Source organism: Psittacula echo, assembly GCF_963264785.1.
Source record: "Psittacula echo genome assembly, chromosome: 2".
In the NCBI taxonomy this organism is placed as follows: domain Eukaryota; kingdom Metazoa; phylum Chordata; class Aves; order Psittaciformes; family Psittacidae; genus Psittacula; species Psittacula echo.
Window position 1 is genome coordinate 44,426,326 of NC_137737.1, and position 19,346 is coordinate 44,445,671.

Consider the following 19,346-nt stretch of genomic DNA (forward strand, 5'->3'; position numbering starts at 1 on the left):
TAAAGGCATCTTGTCATCAAAATAGGTTTAACTGCTGAACTTCTTTGAATATAATAGGGTTAAAGGTTTTGTATAATCCTTACTGAAATGCCCTAGATCAAAGAAAGTAATGTAGTAAAACAATTCAACTAAAATAAAAATTACTTAGTGGACATCCTTTAAATGAGTTGAATCTTGCAGATAGATTTCAGGGCGGTAGTGTAGTTAGCACCAAGTTACTACTTCATTGGCACTACTGATTTGTGTCACAGCAATGCCTGAGCTAAGCATGGAGATATTAAGTGATCCCTAGGAGGCTGGTAGTAACCTCAGTCACTGGAGTTGTAGTGAAAGCAGTATCAGTAGGCTGATGATATCTAATTTGTGGGTGCCTGTTGTATAGACCTCTTTCTTCTTGGGTTTTAGAGAAAATAATTTTTAAAATCTTTTTTTAATGAGTACAGTAAAGACCAAAGGTAGGATTCATCTTACTAACTCTGGACATCTACAGCATAAGCATCCATAGCTGAGCTAGCCACTCTCTGTGTCTTATTGACAGAAGGGAGGAGAAGAAAAGTAGTGATTATCTAACCTAATTATATATATATATATTCAGGATGATCTGCATTGTATCTTTTCTGCCCTTGACTGTATTGGCAATTTCCACTGACTACGCAAATTAACTGGGGTGTGTCTCAGATCTAGATGTCTGTATTTTGACAGATAATTCAACATGTTCAGTAAAAGGTTGGTGTTCGATTGTGAGCTTTGTATTATGTTTATGAAATGTAAATAACTAGTTAATGTTAGAAAACTTAACTTCAAATTCTCTTGAATGTAGCATTAGCGAAAGGGTATCTTTTGAGGATAACAAAATACAGTGTTTAAAGCTAACTGCTGGCATGGCTTTTATTCTAGGTTGGCATTATTGAAGAAGAGTGGTGAAGAAGATTGGAAGAGCAGGCTCAGCAAAAAGCAGGAGTATGCAAAAGTGCCTGTCACTGATCGTAGCACACAGATGCAAGAAGTTGAGCAGCTGTTGAAGAAGGTAACTCTATCCTTGTTTGGAAAAAACATCTTGAAGTGCTTCAGCTTTTTGAAGATGCATCCAAGTAGATGGGCATGCCTAATATTAGCTACTAGCTCTTGCTATTCCTCTTGTTATTAGGCTTGCTTAAAAAACAGTTCTCCCAACATGAGAGCTCTTTAAAAAGGAATGTCTTCACTGTCTTGGGACATGCAATATTGGTTACAGTGTTTTTACATCAGCAGATTATTAATATGTTAAGTGCGCTTGTAAGGCTTCTAGAATACTTACAGGTATAATGATTTAAGCCTTTACACCCCAGTGAAATTAGCTTACGACTTTAATTTCAGGTGTTATCTTTAGTAAGGGTGAGCTTGAAAAATTTCAGATTCCTAAATCTGTGTTGTCTGTGCATATACTTTTGTTTTAGCGGTAATTTTGGATCCTAGAAACACTGAAGAAATGCAGCTACCAAAGCATTCATGAGCCATTTGGCTGTTGGTTATCTTGCACAATCTTTGGTGTTTGCGGATAGCCAAAACCATCTGGACAAGGATTTTACCTGTCTTGTCAGCGTTAGTGAATAGTAGGAGATGGATAGAAAGGTGTAGAGGAAATGGAAGTCCACATCACTAGCACACTCTGGCTATGTCTATGCATGGGTAAGTTATGTTTCCCAGCAGAAGTGGATCTGTAAAGCAGAAGGATTACTGATAAGGAACTGCTATACATGCCATATTTGCTTGTTTTGCTTCAATATAGTTTTGCTTCAGGCTACATTTAGTCTGCTCCTGTGGCCTGACTGGTATTAGCAGCCACTGTGTTACATGGGAATCCAGGAGCGCATTTCAGGGCTTAGTCTGATCTAGAAATCTGTGCATTCTCCAGTGTGAACCAAAGCACAAGAAGTGAGGATGACAGGGAAGTTTGCTTCAAAATGTACTGCTGGTTTCTACAGGACTAATGTAGACTTGCTTCCCTTCTGAGTCTAGTGTTTTGAAAATGTGTCAGATAAAACAGGCAGTTTCAAAAGCCTTTAAATTTGAAGGAGTATTTTCACAGAGGACAAGTGAAGACAAAATTTGTATTATAAATTTTACCAGTGGGGACAGAAATCTTTGGATGCAGTTATTTAGCTGTTAAAACGCTGCTTCTATTAAATACTATAGGCAAACAATGACAAAAAGTCTCTCATCCATCAGCATATTACAAGTATGGAGTTGTTAGACAGTGTCACTACTGAGGATAAATTGAGGATGTCATTATTGAGCATGTGACTTAATGGTTATGTTTTAACTGGGCAGAAAAACAAGAAAGTTGAATTTTGCAGTTTGGATTTAAGGGTTTGTTTTGGTTTTGCCCTGTAAACTTGCTCAAAACTCCAGTTGCAAGTTTGAAAGATGTCCTAAAGCAAAAATAGTTTCAGCAAGGCAAGCAAAATTGCGATCACATTTTTAACAGGCTAGTCTCCAAAATGACAACTGTTGAGATCAGATAACAAATGTACTCCAGCTAAAGACAATGGAGTTGGGAAAAACCTTTAAGCAGCTGCCAAGATTTAGGCAGAGACAAAACCTTTGTTCTCTCTTCTCATTCCCCAGCACTCATATCCCCCCTGCTGTGTTACCATGTGTGCTTAGACTTCACTCCATGTAGCATAAGTTAGGCTTTTAAAGCAAGTAAGCAAGCATGAAGTGCTTGAACAGTATAAGCTTGAAGTAAGAATGCTAGCAGTGGGAGTTTCTGTGACGCTTGGTCACCCACTCTGTTGGTTCATGTTAGCTCTTGGCTATTTAGAGCCTAAAACAAAGGATTTGCATGTCTGCCAATGGGTGAAATCTTGGATGTGTAAGAAAAAAATGTCAGTCTCGTTAGATACACAACTCCCTAAACTGTGTTAATATTTGTGATACTGATTCATTATGTGATACATGATAAAAATAATGTAAAGCTTCACTAATTTGACCACAGTTCTTGTAACACACTGTGTCAGCTGCCCTTACATCTGGAAATGCTATTCTTGATAATTAAGCAATGTGATGGTTATTATCCTTTGAGGACCGTGAAGCAGTGTGCCACTGAAGTCTCTGTTTGTAGAAGAGCTTTGAGACTACAATATACTTTAGAATCTTAGTACTTTCTGTTGCTGGATTGCAATAAAAATGCAGGAATTGTTCTGATTACTATGTTTTGAGCTAGTTAAAATACGATTTCCACACATGGCTGTCATGAATTGACAGCAAGGGTATGTAAACTTCTGTCATGCCCTGCTGGTTCAAAATGATGCCTGAAGTTTTTAGTTGCATTATGTCACTCCTGTTAATGTAGTCAGACACCTATTTAGGTTTTCTTGTGTGTGTATATTATCTAACTTGTTCTGGAGATTTGATTGTTGAAGCATAGCTGTATAAAATAGAAGTTATTAGAGTACATTTAGATTTCTAATAAACAACAGAAGTTGAAAGATTCATACTCTTAATAAAATAGTTATTTTGAATAGCGTTCTTTGATCACTTCTACTCAAAATGCTTTTGCACATTTGTCTACATGGTGAGATATTTCTTCAAATGTGTTATAGTCATTTATATGTAGGCTAAAGTGTAGAAAACCCATTAAATTCATGGAAAAGCTTGAGGGAGCAACCTCAAATGAGAAAAAAATAGGGCCTAAGGAATTAACTCAAGGAGATACAGAAGGGGGAAAGTTGAGATTTACTTTGAGGTCCAGCATCTGTTTTGATGATTGCTGTACATAGGAGGATAATTTGTTGGAAGCTGTGAGACTTATTAAGTTATCGTGTGTAAGGTAAAACATACTTGGACAACTAGAAGAATAGCTCTAACACAAGAGGAACAACTGTACACTGAGGAATGTCGTTGGGGAAAAAAATCCCTTTTATTTGGGAAAAATATTTTTGATTTAGTATACCTCTATTCATCATCTTAGGTTGGATGGAAGACTTCCAGTTTTAGGGTTTTCTTTCATGGGTAGAAAAATTACCTAACTTTAAAGTCCTACCTTAGTGTTAAAATAGTAAAATTTACTGGAATGAAAATTCCTGATTTATAGTCAGACACTTTTAACAGAGTCCCTGATTAATGTGATTACCAGCTGCATTGCAGTCAATGTTAAAGCAGTGAATGACATTTGAAATGCACTTAATTCTTACAGCAAGTTCGAACTGCAGGTCAGCACTGGTGTTAAAGGCTAAGGCTAAACATTCAATTCAGAACTACTCAGAGAGGAAGTGTATGAAAGTCTTAAAAGGGGGTAAGCCCTTAATAAGTGACCTTTAGGCAAAATATCAGTCTCTTGCTGTGGTAATCTGGATGGATAAAAAGTTTCAGCCATTTCATATATGGCATCCACCAAGTGCTCGTATCCAGTTCTAATTGAAGCTGAAAATAATGGCTAGGATTCATTTTGAGCCATTCTAATGAGCTGCATTTACCCATATTGTGGAGAGAATGCAATGTGGAACAAATGTGTTCCACATTTGCTTTAACCTGTAGAAAAGAAGAAGAATTACAACTGATAAAGCCATGCCTAATCAGCTTTGGGTAAGCCCAGCTCTGAAGCAGGGTTATTTATAGGCTTTAGAATGGTGAACCCACCTTCACTGAGTGCTGTGGGCTAAGCAATTCCCTCCAGATGGCTTTTGAGTATCCCAGTTTTAGTAAGCGTTCTTTCCGTTCATCCAGAAAATAGATGACTTGTTATTGAGCAAGATCTGATTAAACTTATAGCAGAATTATTCATGTTGTGGTTGACATGGTTCATCAATTTAATGGTGCATGAAAGCAGGGACATAAATCTTTTCAGCATATGAAAAGTGCATTTTTCTGGCTGTGCTGTTTTGTTCTGTGTTGAGTTGTATTGATACTGTTACTAACTTGTCTAATTCCTGCATGGAATGGCTTTGGTAAAGATGCTGTTGTGTTGTTTCAGTTCTCTGGCTTTCCAATAGGAGAAACATTTCTAGAAGATTAAAAGATTCAGATTTACTTTCATTTTAAGAAATTAGGAGAAGATGAGTTATGTCTGCCCCATCTCCATTTCTGATAGTCCAGTCCTTTTCTGACAGTACAGTACTATTCTAATTCCTTCGCTTTGCTTCTGTCCTTGTCATAGGAACCTGTATATGCTTCTACTTACTCTCCCGTTATACCTGCTCTCCATAAATTTCATCCTTTTCTACCTATTAATCAGGTGAGGAAAAGTCTGCACAATTTAAATGCTCAACAATTTCAAGTAAGCACATTTTGGCAGGTTTTGTTGGGGTTTTTTTACATAAGAAATTAATAATCCTCTAAAGTGATTAACCAGCTTAGTAAATGCTGTGTTAAAGGAACATAGTATTAGGCCCTTATGCTGTGAAGTCTTCTTCATATACATTCTGCTACTGTTTCTATTATGGTTGCTTTTCTAAAAATTCTGTATCTGTTAGACTATATAGATGAGGAAGTAAATAAAGGAGGCATTATTGCATTCATTATAAAATGCAAAAACCCTTGCACATTGTTAATAAAAGCAATATGTAACTGCACAGCATTTATTCTAGCACAAAATGCTCTGTACCCCTGACTTCTGTGTAAGTATTGCACATATACAATGTAAGGCATAAAATCATCTAATTTATTGACTACTTTTGTTCAGAGGTGACTTTCCTATAGTGATTTTCCCTAGTCCCTGTCTAAACGATATTTGCCTTTGCACATCCTGCTTCTATTCTTTGACTGTCCCATCTTCCTGCTTCTCTCTCTTTCTTCCTTAAAGGTGTGTAGTACTAGTTTGAAAGAATCAAGCTCTCTGATTTCTAATGAACGTCATCCTTGGAGATGGAAGGTGAAATGCTGTATAAACTTCCTATTTAATTATTGGAGGGAGGACTAAGAAAATTACATTAGTATCTAAGATGCACATTCCCAAAGCAACATGTGACGACAGAGTAAACTTTGAGTTTGCTTGAGAATAGAGTTCTTGCTGCTGTTCAAGATGTTAGAGAAGCTTCAAGTGTTCCTTAAAATCATGTCCATACCTCTGCAATTCCATCATAAACAATTAGAAGAACTTATGAAGAACTAATAGATAATGAGAAGTATAAACTTTTTTCAGTAGAGCTACATAACAGAGTTGCCTTTGAGCAGAAGCAGAATACCGGATCTTGATCTGAGCAAACAGAGCCTGTTTCACGTGATCGGAGGTAAAAAAAGCTAAGGCAGGAGTGGGCAAAGAAAGGAGTTGGAAGAAAAACATGACAAAACAGGGAGAGTTCACTGAAATGTCTATGCAAATCTAATCCTGGTTTATTCCACCTCCTTGTCCCTTGGCTTCCAGCTTACATCTGTGGTTCTTTATTCCCACACAGAATACAGTGTATGTTGCATGTGAGGAACATTCTGACCGTCATGCATAATGGCAGTGAATTCAAGGGGCTGATACTCACTGCTAGAACAGAGGATGATGATTATGGCAGAGGCTATTCAAACTACGATAAAAGTTTCAACTACTGATATTTACTGTTCCCACATTTATTTTCATAGCTGGCTTTGAGCATGATCATTTACTCTGATTTCTTTGTTTTGGTTTGTTTTTTTGGTTTTTTTTTTAATTAAAAATGAAATTTAGGGCTAGCAACCGAAAAGCGTTAAGCATTACCTCTTCTCTGGATTTAAGATAGCTATATTACCATTTACTTCAGATAACCTATTAATTCTGTTGTGACAGGATTCACCAGCTCTATGTATCTAGAAGGTAAATATGTAGTTTAACTTAATAACATAATATCACTCCACTAGTGAGAGGAGGTCCTCCAATAGGTTGTTCATCCCATCTGTCTTAAAAGTGGAACACCCCATGGTGAGCTACATCCTGCTCTCTTAGAAAGCTGCTTCCTTCTATCACAGTGTCAAAGTGCATACAGATTTGTTTGGGATTCTTCTGGCACAATTAATCATTTTTTTTGTTTGCAATAAACACGAGTTGGGTATATCCTATTTTGCTCAAACCAATTTTGAACAGAAAGCCATGCATTTGCATTTGAGTTTTCTCCATATAACAAGACTCATATAAAATTGCAGAGGAAAATAATGCAGAAACTATTCCATAGTTGTATAACTGTTGGATTCTTTTTGTGCTTTTTTTTTTGTCTTAGGACCCTAAGCTAGAGAAATTACTTGTATTAAAAAGCAAATAGGTACTTTTTGGATTATTCTTTTATATAATTTATAACACTGGTTTTAAATGGATTCCCCTTTTGCATTTTACTTTTTTTATACTCATTCTTGGTTTGACTTCCCCATGTGGAGCAGTCGATCTTTGACATAGAAAACCATAAATTCTCTTATTTCTTGCATTAGAAAACCAAAACAAACCCCAAACAACAAACCAGCCTGCTTACAGACCACTGTCAGCTGTGTTCTAGCAAGCTAAAGGGGACACTGCTTGAGCTGAAAAAATGTATGGTACGAAATGGAGCATTGCTGTAATTGCATGTAATTGCTTGTAATTGCAGCAAAGTGAGCCTTTCTGTAGCATGAACTGATGCTACAAAAACAGTGGAATGCCTGTGCATAACCTCAAGAAATGTGTCGCAGTGCTGGAAAAGACCAGTATCATCATCCAACTTAACCATCTGGTGGGGAGAAAAATAATCCCTGGTTCTAATTGTTCTCGCATCAGGTCTACAGCTCCTTCTCAGACTTAAACCAAATATTTTAGAAAAACACTCAGTCTTTGTTCTAGGCTGTCAGCATACAGAAAATAATTCACAGCAATATTAAGTATTTTTTCATTTGTAATTCTTGCTGGGTAAAGCTTAACTCTTGACCCTCTCTTCAGTAAAAATACATACTCATCTGATTTAATCTGAGGTCAATTTTTTCAAATCTTGAAAAAATATTGTAGCTCTTTCCTGGAACCTTTCAAAACTGTCAGCATTGTGAATAGAAGTGTAGAGGCTGGAGATGGGTGGGCTATTGCGGTACAGATTATCTGCTCAGAGCAACTTTGGTTCCATGGGAATTTTTCTCATTTGTTTCAGACTTTTTGCATTTTTTCCCTCTTTCAAATAACATTTCTCTTAAAAGCCTAGTTTATTAGATTTTTCTGATAACCTTCCCCCTCACCCCCCTGTTGCCAGTCTATGTGATCATTTTTTCATCACTTTTCTGTGTGCTGGCCTCATCCTGAGGGTGTTCTCAGCAGAACCATATCCTTTTTCCATGTGCAAGTAAACATTTTGGTCAAAGTTGGGGTGAATCAGTTCACTGCATGGCTTTTCTCTGTTTAAAGATAATTTTTCAGTCAGTTAACTAGTTTGCAGCCTGTAAGCTGCACTGATATTTTTATATTGCTCAAAAAAACCTCAGAATATCATCTGTGATTAAGTCAAATATATTAAAGAAATCAGAGATAACTGTGTTAACATATTTAATCATACTTGAGCTCATCAAACTTACCATTTTGATTAAACCTGTTTTCCATAATGCCATGTGGAATAGCATTAATTATGCGCCTGTGCTTTGATTCTTCATTGATTGTCTTCCAGGCACTCATGGAAGTGTAACTGCTGTAACAACACATTACTTTTGTGACCTGTACCTGTATGCTTCAATTTTACTTCTGGATATTGTCCCCATCTGAGCTTTTAATCAATCCTATACATTTTTCCATTTTTAACAGCTTTTTTTTTAAATTCACTGCTTGTTTTTGGGGCATCTCCCATTCCAGTTATTTCATGCTGTGGGATACCAATTCTTCTCATCCTTTTCCTTCACTTCATTTTATGAACTTTTATTTGTCTGAAATGAGACATAAATGAACATATGGATGTATTTTTCATGATAAACTAGAAAGTGTCATTGAACGTAACCAGCTTTTATGTTGAATGGAAAAAATTGCACTGGACCTGTTGTCTTCCTAAGATTTATTTTTTTTTTTTTTTTTATTCTTGACACATTATTTCTTGTTTAGACTTTTTTATTGGGCTCTTTAGGTCCCGTTATCAAAATGTCAGAGTTACAAATTTGAGATTTAATCTTCTTTCATATCTTTTTTCACTTGGAAGTAAAATTTGCACTTAAAATCTTGTCGAACTTTACCTTTCTTGCCTTATTTTCTTCCAGCTAGAGCATGCTTTGAACAACTTATGTCTTTTGACAGTTGTGTTGGCTCATATTAGTTCTCCAACTATAGAAAATTACTCTTTCCTTTAATCATCACATATACCTTTGTTTTTTCATCAGGACTGTTACGGCAAATTAAACGGGTTAGGGATTGCTTGGTGTCTGTTCAGTTTATCGGGATTTTTTTAGTTCATGTGTTCATTAACAGACAAAGCTGGGAGTCATCATGCATTAGGAAGAGATCTAATATGGAATTGCTCTGAGTTTTGTAACTTACACGTCCAGTCTGATTTAATTTTTTTGGGAACTCCAAAGATGTTTTGCCCAATGGAACAGCTTGAAATCTTCCATTAAAAAAAGAGTTTGTTTCTGCTGTTAGACAGCTGCTCTCCTTTGTCCTTCGGCACTGGTCCAGAATAATTTATGATGTTTCTCACAATTTACACGTGTAGTGATTAACACACACACTGTTTACAGGTCTGTGTCTTCAGAATTTCCAGTAGCTCAGACTCTGAAGCTTCAGGTATTTGCTGGAGGCACAATTCAAAATCAAGCACCCTGTCACTTAAAAAAAGAAAAAAAGGCAGAATCCATATGATTCTACTTTTTCCTGCCTCTCCATCACTTCCCCTCATACTGTAACGGAAGTCAGCATCCTCACTAAGTTAAATACTTGTTTTGTGTATGAAATGTCACTTGTGGTTTCATTAGGTATTTATTAATTTCCTGCCCGCATCTCCTTTAGTATGTTGCTGTGGGATTTTTCTACCAGCTGTTCATCCCAGAGGTGGCTGTGCTGACACTGGAATGGGTAGAGAGTGGGTGAAGTGAACAGAGATTATTTCCAGTGTTTTTCTTCAAAGCATTCAGAGGCTTTTACAGATGAGGAAGAGATATTGAATAGACTTGCATCTTGTTATTTCTATGGAACATTTTGGAGTTCTAGGGAAAAACAGAGGTTTTTATCTTGATTACCATTACTTGTAGTCACAGTGTCTGGCTATCCAGCTATCTTTCCTAATAAACTGAGGGCAAGTGTTACTATAGAAGGCTGCAGAGATACATGGAACTAGAGAAAGGAGCGGAGAGCTCTCATGTCCTAGTCCTTGTACAAGTCACTTCTTGGATTATCTTTACACTTCTTACTGGTTCATACTGCTCTCGGTAAATGATGAAAACTAGAAATCTCTTTTTCAGTGTGTCCCCTGCAGTCAGAATTGTTTTTATAAAAAGTGACTGGTTTATTTAGACTGATTTATTATTTAAAAAAAAATAATAAATACGAATATCTGGACTTACAGCTCTTCCTTGTATCTTGAAAGAAGAAGAGTGTTTACTTTGTGTTCACAAGCTTTAGCGTACTTTTTCATTTCCCCTCTGTGGTTGCATGAGCTAGAGCTGTGCTAAAGCGTTAGATTTTCATGTGGTATTTCAATTCTAGCAGCCAGGTTGTGAAGCAAAATGACAAATAGCACACAGCTTGGAAGTAATTCTAGAGCTGACAGTCAGAAGCACTACAAATACTTTTATGCTTGATTTCTATGCAGTGTAATCCCTGAAATGTTGCTACGTTTTTAAGATAAGTGCACTGAAGCAGTATTTCTTTGGCCTGACCTGGCCTAAGCAAAATATGTAAATTCAGTTTCTTTCCTATCTAATGTATTGTCATCAATCTTTTGTGTTAGATAGGAAAGCACTAAGATAGTCAATGCTCCTGGTTGCTTCTGATCACTCAAGCTGTTGGCTGTTACCCTCCAAAGCAAGCAAGCAAAGCTCAGAATGTCCTTTAAGAAAAAAAAAAAAAAGGAGGAGGCAGGAGTATTGATCACAGTCATTGGAAAAGCACTCAGTAGAACAAGCTGACATACGAACAAAAATGAGCAGCCCTGGAGAGATAAGGTTGCTAATCCTGCTTGGAGAATTGAGTTATCGTAAGAGACTGATTCAGAAATCACCAACTGAAGTTACACTTCTTCATTGTTATCCCCTGTGCCACCTACAGATTTGTGTACTTTAAAACATCTGCTGAAGGTCAGTTTAGTGATGTCACTAGTGTAGCAAGTCATGCTTCAAAAGAACAAAGTCTAGAAAATTATGTACAGAGTAAATGGTTTGCTTTGCTTAGAGGGATGCCATTTGCCTTGTAGTTTCAAGAAATGTCAAAGAGCAGAGATCAAAATCTTAGCTTCACAGTGTAATGGGGCAGCAAGACAGTGAAGCTTCTCAGGATCAGGGTCACTAAGCTGTGTCTGTGATTTTACTTTACTAGGGTTTTTTTTCTTCTGTTCTTTTCCCTCTGCAGCTGGCAGTTGAACTGCTCAGTCTTTTGCTGAATCCTGGTCAGTTTACCTATTTTTTAACATCTCTTTCTCTCTTCCCCTCAAAAAGCAGAGAATGGCAGATAACCAGGAGAGCCAAATGACCATTGAAGAAAGGAAACACCTGATTACAGCTCGAGAAGAAGCCTGGAAGTCTAAGGGTAAAGGAGCAGCCAATGACTCCACACAGTTCACTGTAGCTGGCCGAATGGTAAAAAAAGGTCAGTGATGAAATGATCCCAATATAAATAAGCCACTGCTTATCTGTCTAGTCAAAATAAAGTTAAGCTCAAGCTATGCAGAAACAGTATCCATGTTTAGCAAGAGGAGGAGAACTATTTATCTTCAACTGAATATCGTGTCATGAGGCTGTTCGCTGTAGCTTCTTCTGGTTGTTGATATTAATCCATTTTGGTCTATCCTGTTGCACTACCATCCAGTTATTATTGGGCTCTGCCTGACCAGTGGTGGTCAATTACTGGAAGAGCCATATGTTTCTTTTTTCCTTCTGATACAACTCAAAGTGTACAATTGGATTATTCTTTCTTATTTATTCTGTAATAAATAAGAAATTTATTCTTTAATTCATTTAAAACCCAGGTGCACTGTCTAGAGAAAAGTTATGAAATCTAGTTATTGCTGTTGCTGGCACTTTCCTGACTCCTAGGATCACTGGGAATATTTAGCAAACACATGTTATTTTTATGGATGCTGTTCTGGACAACTTGAAGTGTTATGCTTGGCTGAAGAAGTCACTGAACAGATTTCTGCATAGAATCAGGGAGTAGAAATAACAAGGGAGCAATGTTGACATTTTTGGGATCTCTTGGACTCAGTCACTGTTTCCAGATGCAGTCATTCTTCTGAAGTGGACAGGAGTCTCTGAACTCTGGTAGAAATTTAGCTGTTCATGCAATGTGCCTGGGAAGATGATAGGTTTGGGAAGAAGTCATCTAAACTGATCTCCTGTGGTTAATGGAGACTAAATTTTGTTACAAGAACTTGGTTATTAAACACAACAACAGTGAACCTTAAGTTAAATGACAACCACAAAAATAAAAAATCATTGTTTGGTGAGGGCAGTATTACAATAGGGAGTAACTCCATTTACAGTCCAAGTCACATTCTGTTGGCAGATAAAGAGATACATGGTATTGCAAATCACATCTATTGATAACATAATTTAGCTGCTTCTTACACTGTTTTGCTGCTGGAAATGCCACTGGTCAGTGTTCAAAGACTAACTTATTTTGGAGGGTTGACAAGAGAAAGTGTTCAGTGGTCCAGAGATTCCTTTTTGAGATTGCACTCCTCATTCCCCTAAATATATTGGCCTTTTGAAAGGAATAGAAAGTGAAAGCTTTTGTTTTTCTTAATGGGAAAAGAAAAATACCTTGAAAGGATCACTTTAGGTGCCACAATCATTCACATGGGGAAGGAAGGTAATCCAGTGACAGTGGCATCAATAAAAGTAGCCCAAGTGGGATTTTATTCAGATGTGTGCTATTTTTGTTCCCTAAAATAGTAAATTATCATGATGAGTTTTTTAATTTCAGAGATAATGAGAAAGCAATGCAAAATTAAATCTTTGGTATGTACATGTGCACAGATGCTGTATTTTAATTGCTTCTTACAATTACTGAAAATTTTTCAGTCCTAATTGAAAGGTGATTGTTTAGTAACATCTGAAGCAATTCTCAATATGGTCTTGTGGATTAAGTCCTGGGAGAGCTGCTTAAGATCTGTGTTCTCTCAAATAAGCTTTGATGAAGGCTTTAGCAGTTGACTTAGAGCCTGCTGGAATTTTGAGTCTCTTGAGTAATGGGGAAAAAAAATTGGTTTATGGAAAAGGTATTTGATTATATTCTAAATCTCTTAGCATTTGCCAATTATGACTTGCTAGGACTTGCAGTGAAGATAGTAGAAATGTGGCTAGTATATACTCTCCCAGCACAATAATGGTTTAATCTGATCAGAATAACTGAAGGCTTAAACTTAATGTAGCTCAGTAATTAGTAAGCTATGCTAAGTGGAAAATAGGTTATTAGAGGAAAGTTTAAATGTCAGTTTTCCCATTTACTGAACGTCTAGGCAACAAGAGGTAATAGATGCAATTCTTTGCTTTGATATACTTTTCTACCTAATAAAAACCATGAAACCTATACAGTGCCATTTCTCTTACTGGAGCAACATAGATTCACATTAAAAGAAGTAAACAGAAGTCATCTTATTTTACCCACTGGGTCCAGAATGATTTTTTTGTGATTTTTACTGAAAAGAATGGAGGAGAGTATCACAGTATCACAGTATGCTAGGGATTGGAAGGGACCTCAAAAGATCATCTAGTCCAATCCCCCTGCCGGAGCAGGAACACCTAGATGAGGTTACACAGGAATGTGTCCAGGCGGGTTTTGAATGTCTCCAGAGAAGGAGACAAACAAAAGGAGTACAACAAAAGGAGGGAGCAGTGCTTGCTGTGATGGGGGCTATGATTTCCACTTCCATTTCCACGTGTTCTTAAAACATAACAGGGCCCAAGAATTACCATTTCATCCAGGGACAGCGTTCACAGGTCAGATGCATCCAGCTATATATATTAGTAGAGGTGGGTTTAAATTAAAAAGGTGGCATGGAAGTGAAGGTGCCAAGCAAATTCTTGGTAGTTTCCCTGCTAACCGTATCTTTTTGTTCAAAACAGTTGCATGTTTTAAAGTGTGGCTTGCGGTAGAACAGGAATCCAAAACATAGACCAAGTGAACTGCTGCTCCCTGGAAAACAAGCAAAATGACTGAATTCAAGAGAAAGTATGTATTTTGCGTTAGTGTGCTCACAGACACTTGGAAACAAAGTTTTGTTCTTGTGACTGGGACAATTCATGAGGCTGCTGTTGATTTAAGGAGCAAGCAGGGCAATCACACTGCCATCCCTAATACAGCAGGGATACAGTGGAGGCTGTGGAAGAATGGGGGACTGTACAAAGTGGCCAGCACTTTCCCTAAATAGCTCCCCCTGTGATCATTGTTGGAAACGTGGCCTGACCTAGGACCGTATTTCCTATGTTCTGTGTTCTTATGCAGGCCTGGCTTCTCCAAGTGCACTAACACCAGTAGCATCCCCTTTCAGTAACCGGCAGAAGTCTACCACTCCAGTTACAAAGCCCTTGGAAGGTAAGGAATAAAAATGGATGAAATATCTTCAGGCTTATTTTACTTCCTGTCAGTTAACAAGTTTTACTCTCTGGTTTGCTTAGAAATTGAAGCCAGGCCTGATATGCAATTGGAATCCGATATGAAGCTTGACAAGTTGGAGTCGTTCTTGGGAAGGCTGAATAACAAAGGTTAGTAGAGTTACCAAAGGTGGCAATGTATCCACTCTCCAGCTTCAGTAAATCCCTTGTAAAGTACCTCTTACTTAAAATACCTGGCAACAGAAACTGAATATTTCTTTGTTCAGACAGCACTTAATGATCACACAGTTTATATTTATGATTCAGTCTTTGCTAAATTTCAACAAAAAAGCCTTATGCTATTGTATTTTGTATGTACAATAGAATAAATCACAAATGCCAAAATAACTTTCTTCTTTCCTTACACACAATGCGCACATTCTTTCTGAGAGCAAAATTTCTTAGAACCACACAATCTGAACCATATTGCTATAAACAGTGAAACAGCTTTAAATGTGGTTTAATCTTACTAAAATCAAGATAGGACACTAAGCTGCTTCCACGCACAGTTCATTCAACTTCCTGCATTTTTGAAAGCTGACTCTCTGTAGCAGCTCATATAGCTTCCTCATGCAGCTTGTTGGCTACCTATGAAGCTGTCTAGAGTTCTCTGGTGTTTCCATATCATATGTATGTCTTCCATTTGTAAGACAAAAATCCATTTGTAATTTATAGAGTGTCAAATACCATTAAAAAATGTATTCATGTTTCAGCAGAAGTGGCACTAGCATAGGTGTGTATAGTCTGAAGGCGCGAATTTTCTACTTACAGTTCTAGTAGATATTTCCAAAGGAAGGAAATATGTGGTTGGAGGTAGTATGGAATATACAAGACCATAAAATGCTTATGTCATCCTATCAAAATTACTCATTTTTGATAGTGCCTAACTTTTGATTTAGCTATATTTCCCAGTCATTCTGTAATACAGATTATTGCATATTTAGGGAGCAGACTTTGGCCTCTTCAGGAACCTGCTTAGTAAGGTTCCGTGGGATATAGCCCTAGAGGGCAGGGGAGCCCAAGACTGTTGATTGATATTCAAGGATCACCTGCTCCAAGCTCAGGAGTGTTGTGTCCCAGCTAGAAAGAAGTGCAGCAGGAGGGCCAGGAGACCTCCTTGAATGGATAAGGAGCTGCTCAGGAAAATTCAAAGGAAAAAAGAGGCTTATAGAAGGTGGAAGCAGGGACAGGCAGCCTGGGAAGAATACAGGGATGTTGTCTGGGAAGCTAGGGACCAGGTGAGGAAAGCTAAGGCCCAGTTAGAATTAAACTTGGCTAGGGATGTTAAGGATAACAGGAAGGGATTCTATAATTATATTGCGAATAAAAAACAGGCTAGGGACACTGTGGGCCCCCTCCGGAAGATATCGAGAGAACTGGCTACTCAGGATTTGGAGAAGGCTGAGGTTCTGAATGACTTCTTTGCCTTGGTCTTCATTGGCAAATGCTCTGACCACACCACCCAAGTCTTGGAAGGCAGACAGAGGGACTGTGAGAATGAAGACCTTGGGCCCACTGTAGGAGAGGATCTGGTTCGAGACCATCTTAAGAACCTGAACATACACAAGTCCATGGGACCTGATGAAATCCATCGGTGGGTCCTGAAGGAACTGGAAAACGAAGTTGCTAAGCCACTGTCCATCATATTTGAAAAATCATGGCAGTCAGGTGAAGTTCCTGATGACTGGAAAAAGGGAAATATAACCCCCATTCTCAAGAAGGCGAAAACGGATGGCCCAGGGAACTACAGACCAGTCAGTCTCACCTCTGTGCCTGGCAGAATCTTGGAGCAGATTCTCCTGGAAGGCATGCTAAGGCACATGAAAAACAAGGAGGTGGTTGGTGACAGCCAGCATGGCTTCACTAAGGGGAAATCCTGCCTGACCAATTTGGTGGCCTTCTACAATGGGGCTACAAAACTGATGGACAGGGGTAGAGCAGTTGACGTTATCTACCTGGATGTGTGCAAAGCATTCAACATTGTCCCACATGACATCCTTGTCTCTAAATTGGAGAGACATCAATTTGATGGGTGGACCACTCGGTGGATAAAGAACTGGCTGGATGGCTGCATGCAAGGCTTGCAGTCAATGGCTCAATGTCCGGCTGGAGACCAATAACGAGTGGTGTCCCTCAGGGATTGGTGTTGGGACCGGTCTTGTTCAACATCTTTGTAGGTGATATGGACACTGGGATTGAGTGCACTTTCAGCAAGTTGGCTGATGACACCAAGCTGTGTGGTTCAGTTGATATGCTGGAGGGAAGGGATGCCATCCAGAGGGACCTTGACACGCTTGTGAGGTGGGCTGATGCCAACCTTATGAAGTTTAACCATGCCAAGTGCAAGGCCCTACACCTGGGTCAGAGCAATCCCAGGCACAGCGACAGGTTGGGCAGAGAAGAGATTCAGAGCAGCCCTGCAGAGAAGGACTTGGGGGTGTTGGTCAATGAGAAAATGAACATGAGCCAGCTTCAGTGTGCTCTCGCAGCCCAGAAAGCCAACCGTATCCTGGGCTGCATCAAAAGGAGCGTGACCAGCAGGTCAAAGGAGGTGATCCTGCCCCTCTACTTTGCTCTCGTGAGACCTTACTTGGAGTATTGTGTGCAGTTCTGGTGTCCTCAACATAAAAAGGACATGGAACTGTTGGAACAAGTCCAGAGGAGGGCCACGAGGATGATCAGGGGGCTGGAGCACCTCCCGTATGAAGACAGGCTGAGAAAGTTGGGGCTGTTCAGCCTGGAGAGGAGAAGGCTGCATGGAGACTTCATAGCAGCCTTCCAGTATCTGAAGAGGGCCTACAGGGATGCTGGGGAGGGACTATTCATCAGGGACTGTAGTGACAGGACAAGGGGTAACGGGTTCAAACTTAAACAGGGGAAGTTTAGATTGGATATAAGGAAGAAATTCTTTACTGTGAGGGTGGTGAGGCACTGGAATGGGTTGCCCAGGGAGGCTGTGAATGCTCCATCCCTGGCGGTGTTCAAGGCCAGGTTGGATGAGGCCTTGGGTGGCATGGTTTAGTGTGGGGTGTCCCTGCCCATGGCAGGGAGGTTGGAACTAGATGATCTTAAGGTCCTTTCTAACCCTAACTATTCTATGATTCTATGATATGGGTACCAGTTATGCTTCATTTTTAATGTTCTTTTCCAACTGACATTTTTACCGTCTGTCCTTCAAATTCCATCAATTTAAAACAAACAAAACCAGCAAAAAAGACACCACCACCATCCAAAAAAGCTTTCACCCCCACAGTTATCAAACAAGCCGTGTTTACCTTTTCTAGAGTTAGAAACTTAGTTTGATTATTTATTGTGTGAGGTGTTTTTTTCCTGCAGTTGCTGGGATGCAGGAGACAGTGCTGACAGTTACAGGAAAATCTGTGAAAGAGGTGATGAAGCTGGATGATGATGAAACATTTTCCAAATTTTATCGCCATGTGGATTTCCCTTCTTCCTCAGTGCCTTTGGACCTTGATGAGGACTTTGATGCCATCTTTGATCCTTATGCACCAAAGTAAGAACCAGTTTGTTTGGTTTTTTGTTCATTTTTCCATTGTTTTGAATGCAGACCCAGGGCAGTGGTCAAAATCTTCAGCTAAAAGTCATCTTGTAGATATCTTTAGTACTCAGCATGTCTGGTTTGCTACGTATTTCTGAAATCATTCTTCTGTATGAATCAAGGAACTGATCCTAATTTCCTAATAAATATCACACCCAGAATTAAAGCAAATCTCTTGTCGTTAGGTGATTCTTACTCAGAAAATTAACCGATGGTTATAAGCAATGCTTGTTTTTCAGGTTAATATCTTCTGTAGCAGAGCACAAACGAGCAGTCAGGCCTACACGCAGAGTCCAGTCCTCAAGAAATCCTCTGAAAATGCTGGCAGCAAGAGAAGATATTCTTCATGAGTATACTGAACAAAGACTGAATGTTGCCTTCATGGAATCGAAGCGAATGAAAGTAGAAAAAAGTAAGCTAACAAGATGATTTGTACATGATACTGTCTTGCTATTTTAATTTAAAACAAAAGAAAAAATACCAACACTAAAACCACAGCTGAAGAAATGGAACATATTCTCTGAGACACACTAAATTGATTGAGGTATAAGGTTGAATGTAGACTGCCTAGGAGGCTGGAGAGAAGTGCATGTGTCACTTTCTCAGGAAGGCTACCTACAGCCACCTCCTGTGCATAGGTTTAATTATTTACTTTTTGCCCTGTCACCTTGTGCAGAGAGAGTGCCATTGTGCCTGCAGGGCAAGGACAGGAGATTAAGGCAAGCAGCTCTAACATTATTTTATGCTGAGGAGGAGAGCTGGGAAGAACAGATAAACTTTTGTTCAGGTACACTGGCCTCAATTTTGGGTCCTGGTTTTCTCTCAGAAACTGGAATTAGCCTTCTTGACCCCAGAAGATTAATTTCCATAAAGGATCAGTGCTCTGTGGCAGGGCTGTGTGTTTTACTTGTGACATTGCTTTGTCCTAACAACAGACAGCAAAAGACATTATTGTAAAACTTATTCAAAGGTTTGTCAAGCCACTTTTACTATTTCGGGTGCAAGTTTTACTTATTACACTTGAATAAAGAGACATCATCTTTAAACATTGTCTGCATTGATGAAAACACTAATTATATGTGTAATACTTTTGTTGACATTTGATGAGAAG

General features: G+C 38.7%; 1 protein-coding gene across 1 annotated transcript in view; it reads left to right on the forward strand.

The window, feature by feature from the left end:
- SVIL (supervillin) overlaps positions 1 to 19,346 on the forward strand; it is a 75,355-nt gene that overhangs the window by 38,082 nt on the left and 17,927 nt on the right. Inside the window, exons 18-25 of the mRNA XM_080611685.1 lie at positions 898 to 1,027; positions 5,138 to 5,215; positions 5,783 to 5,851; positions 11,521 to 11,671; positions 14,528 to 14,617; positions 14,701 to 14,787; positions 18,013 to 18,190; positions 18,475 to 18,647. Of these exons, the coding sequence (XP_080467811.1) occupies positions 898 to 1,027; positions 5,138 to 5,215; positions 5,783 to 5,851; positions 11,521 to 11,671; positions 14,528 to 14,617; positions 14,701 to 14,787; positions 18,013 to 18,190; positions 18,475 to 18,647 (956 nt within the window). The remainder of the gene's footprint in view (positions 1 to 897; positions 1,028 to 5,137; positions 5,216 to 5,782; positions 5,852 to 11,520; positions 11,672 to 14,527; positions 14,618 to 14,700; positions 14,788 to 18,012; positions 18,191 to 18,474; positions 18,648 to 19,346) is intronic.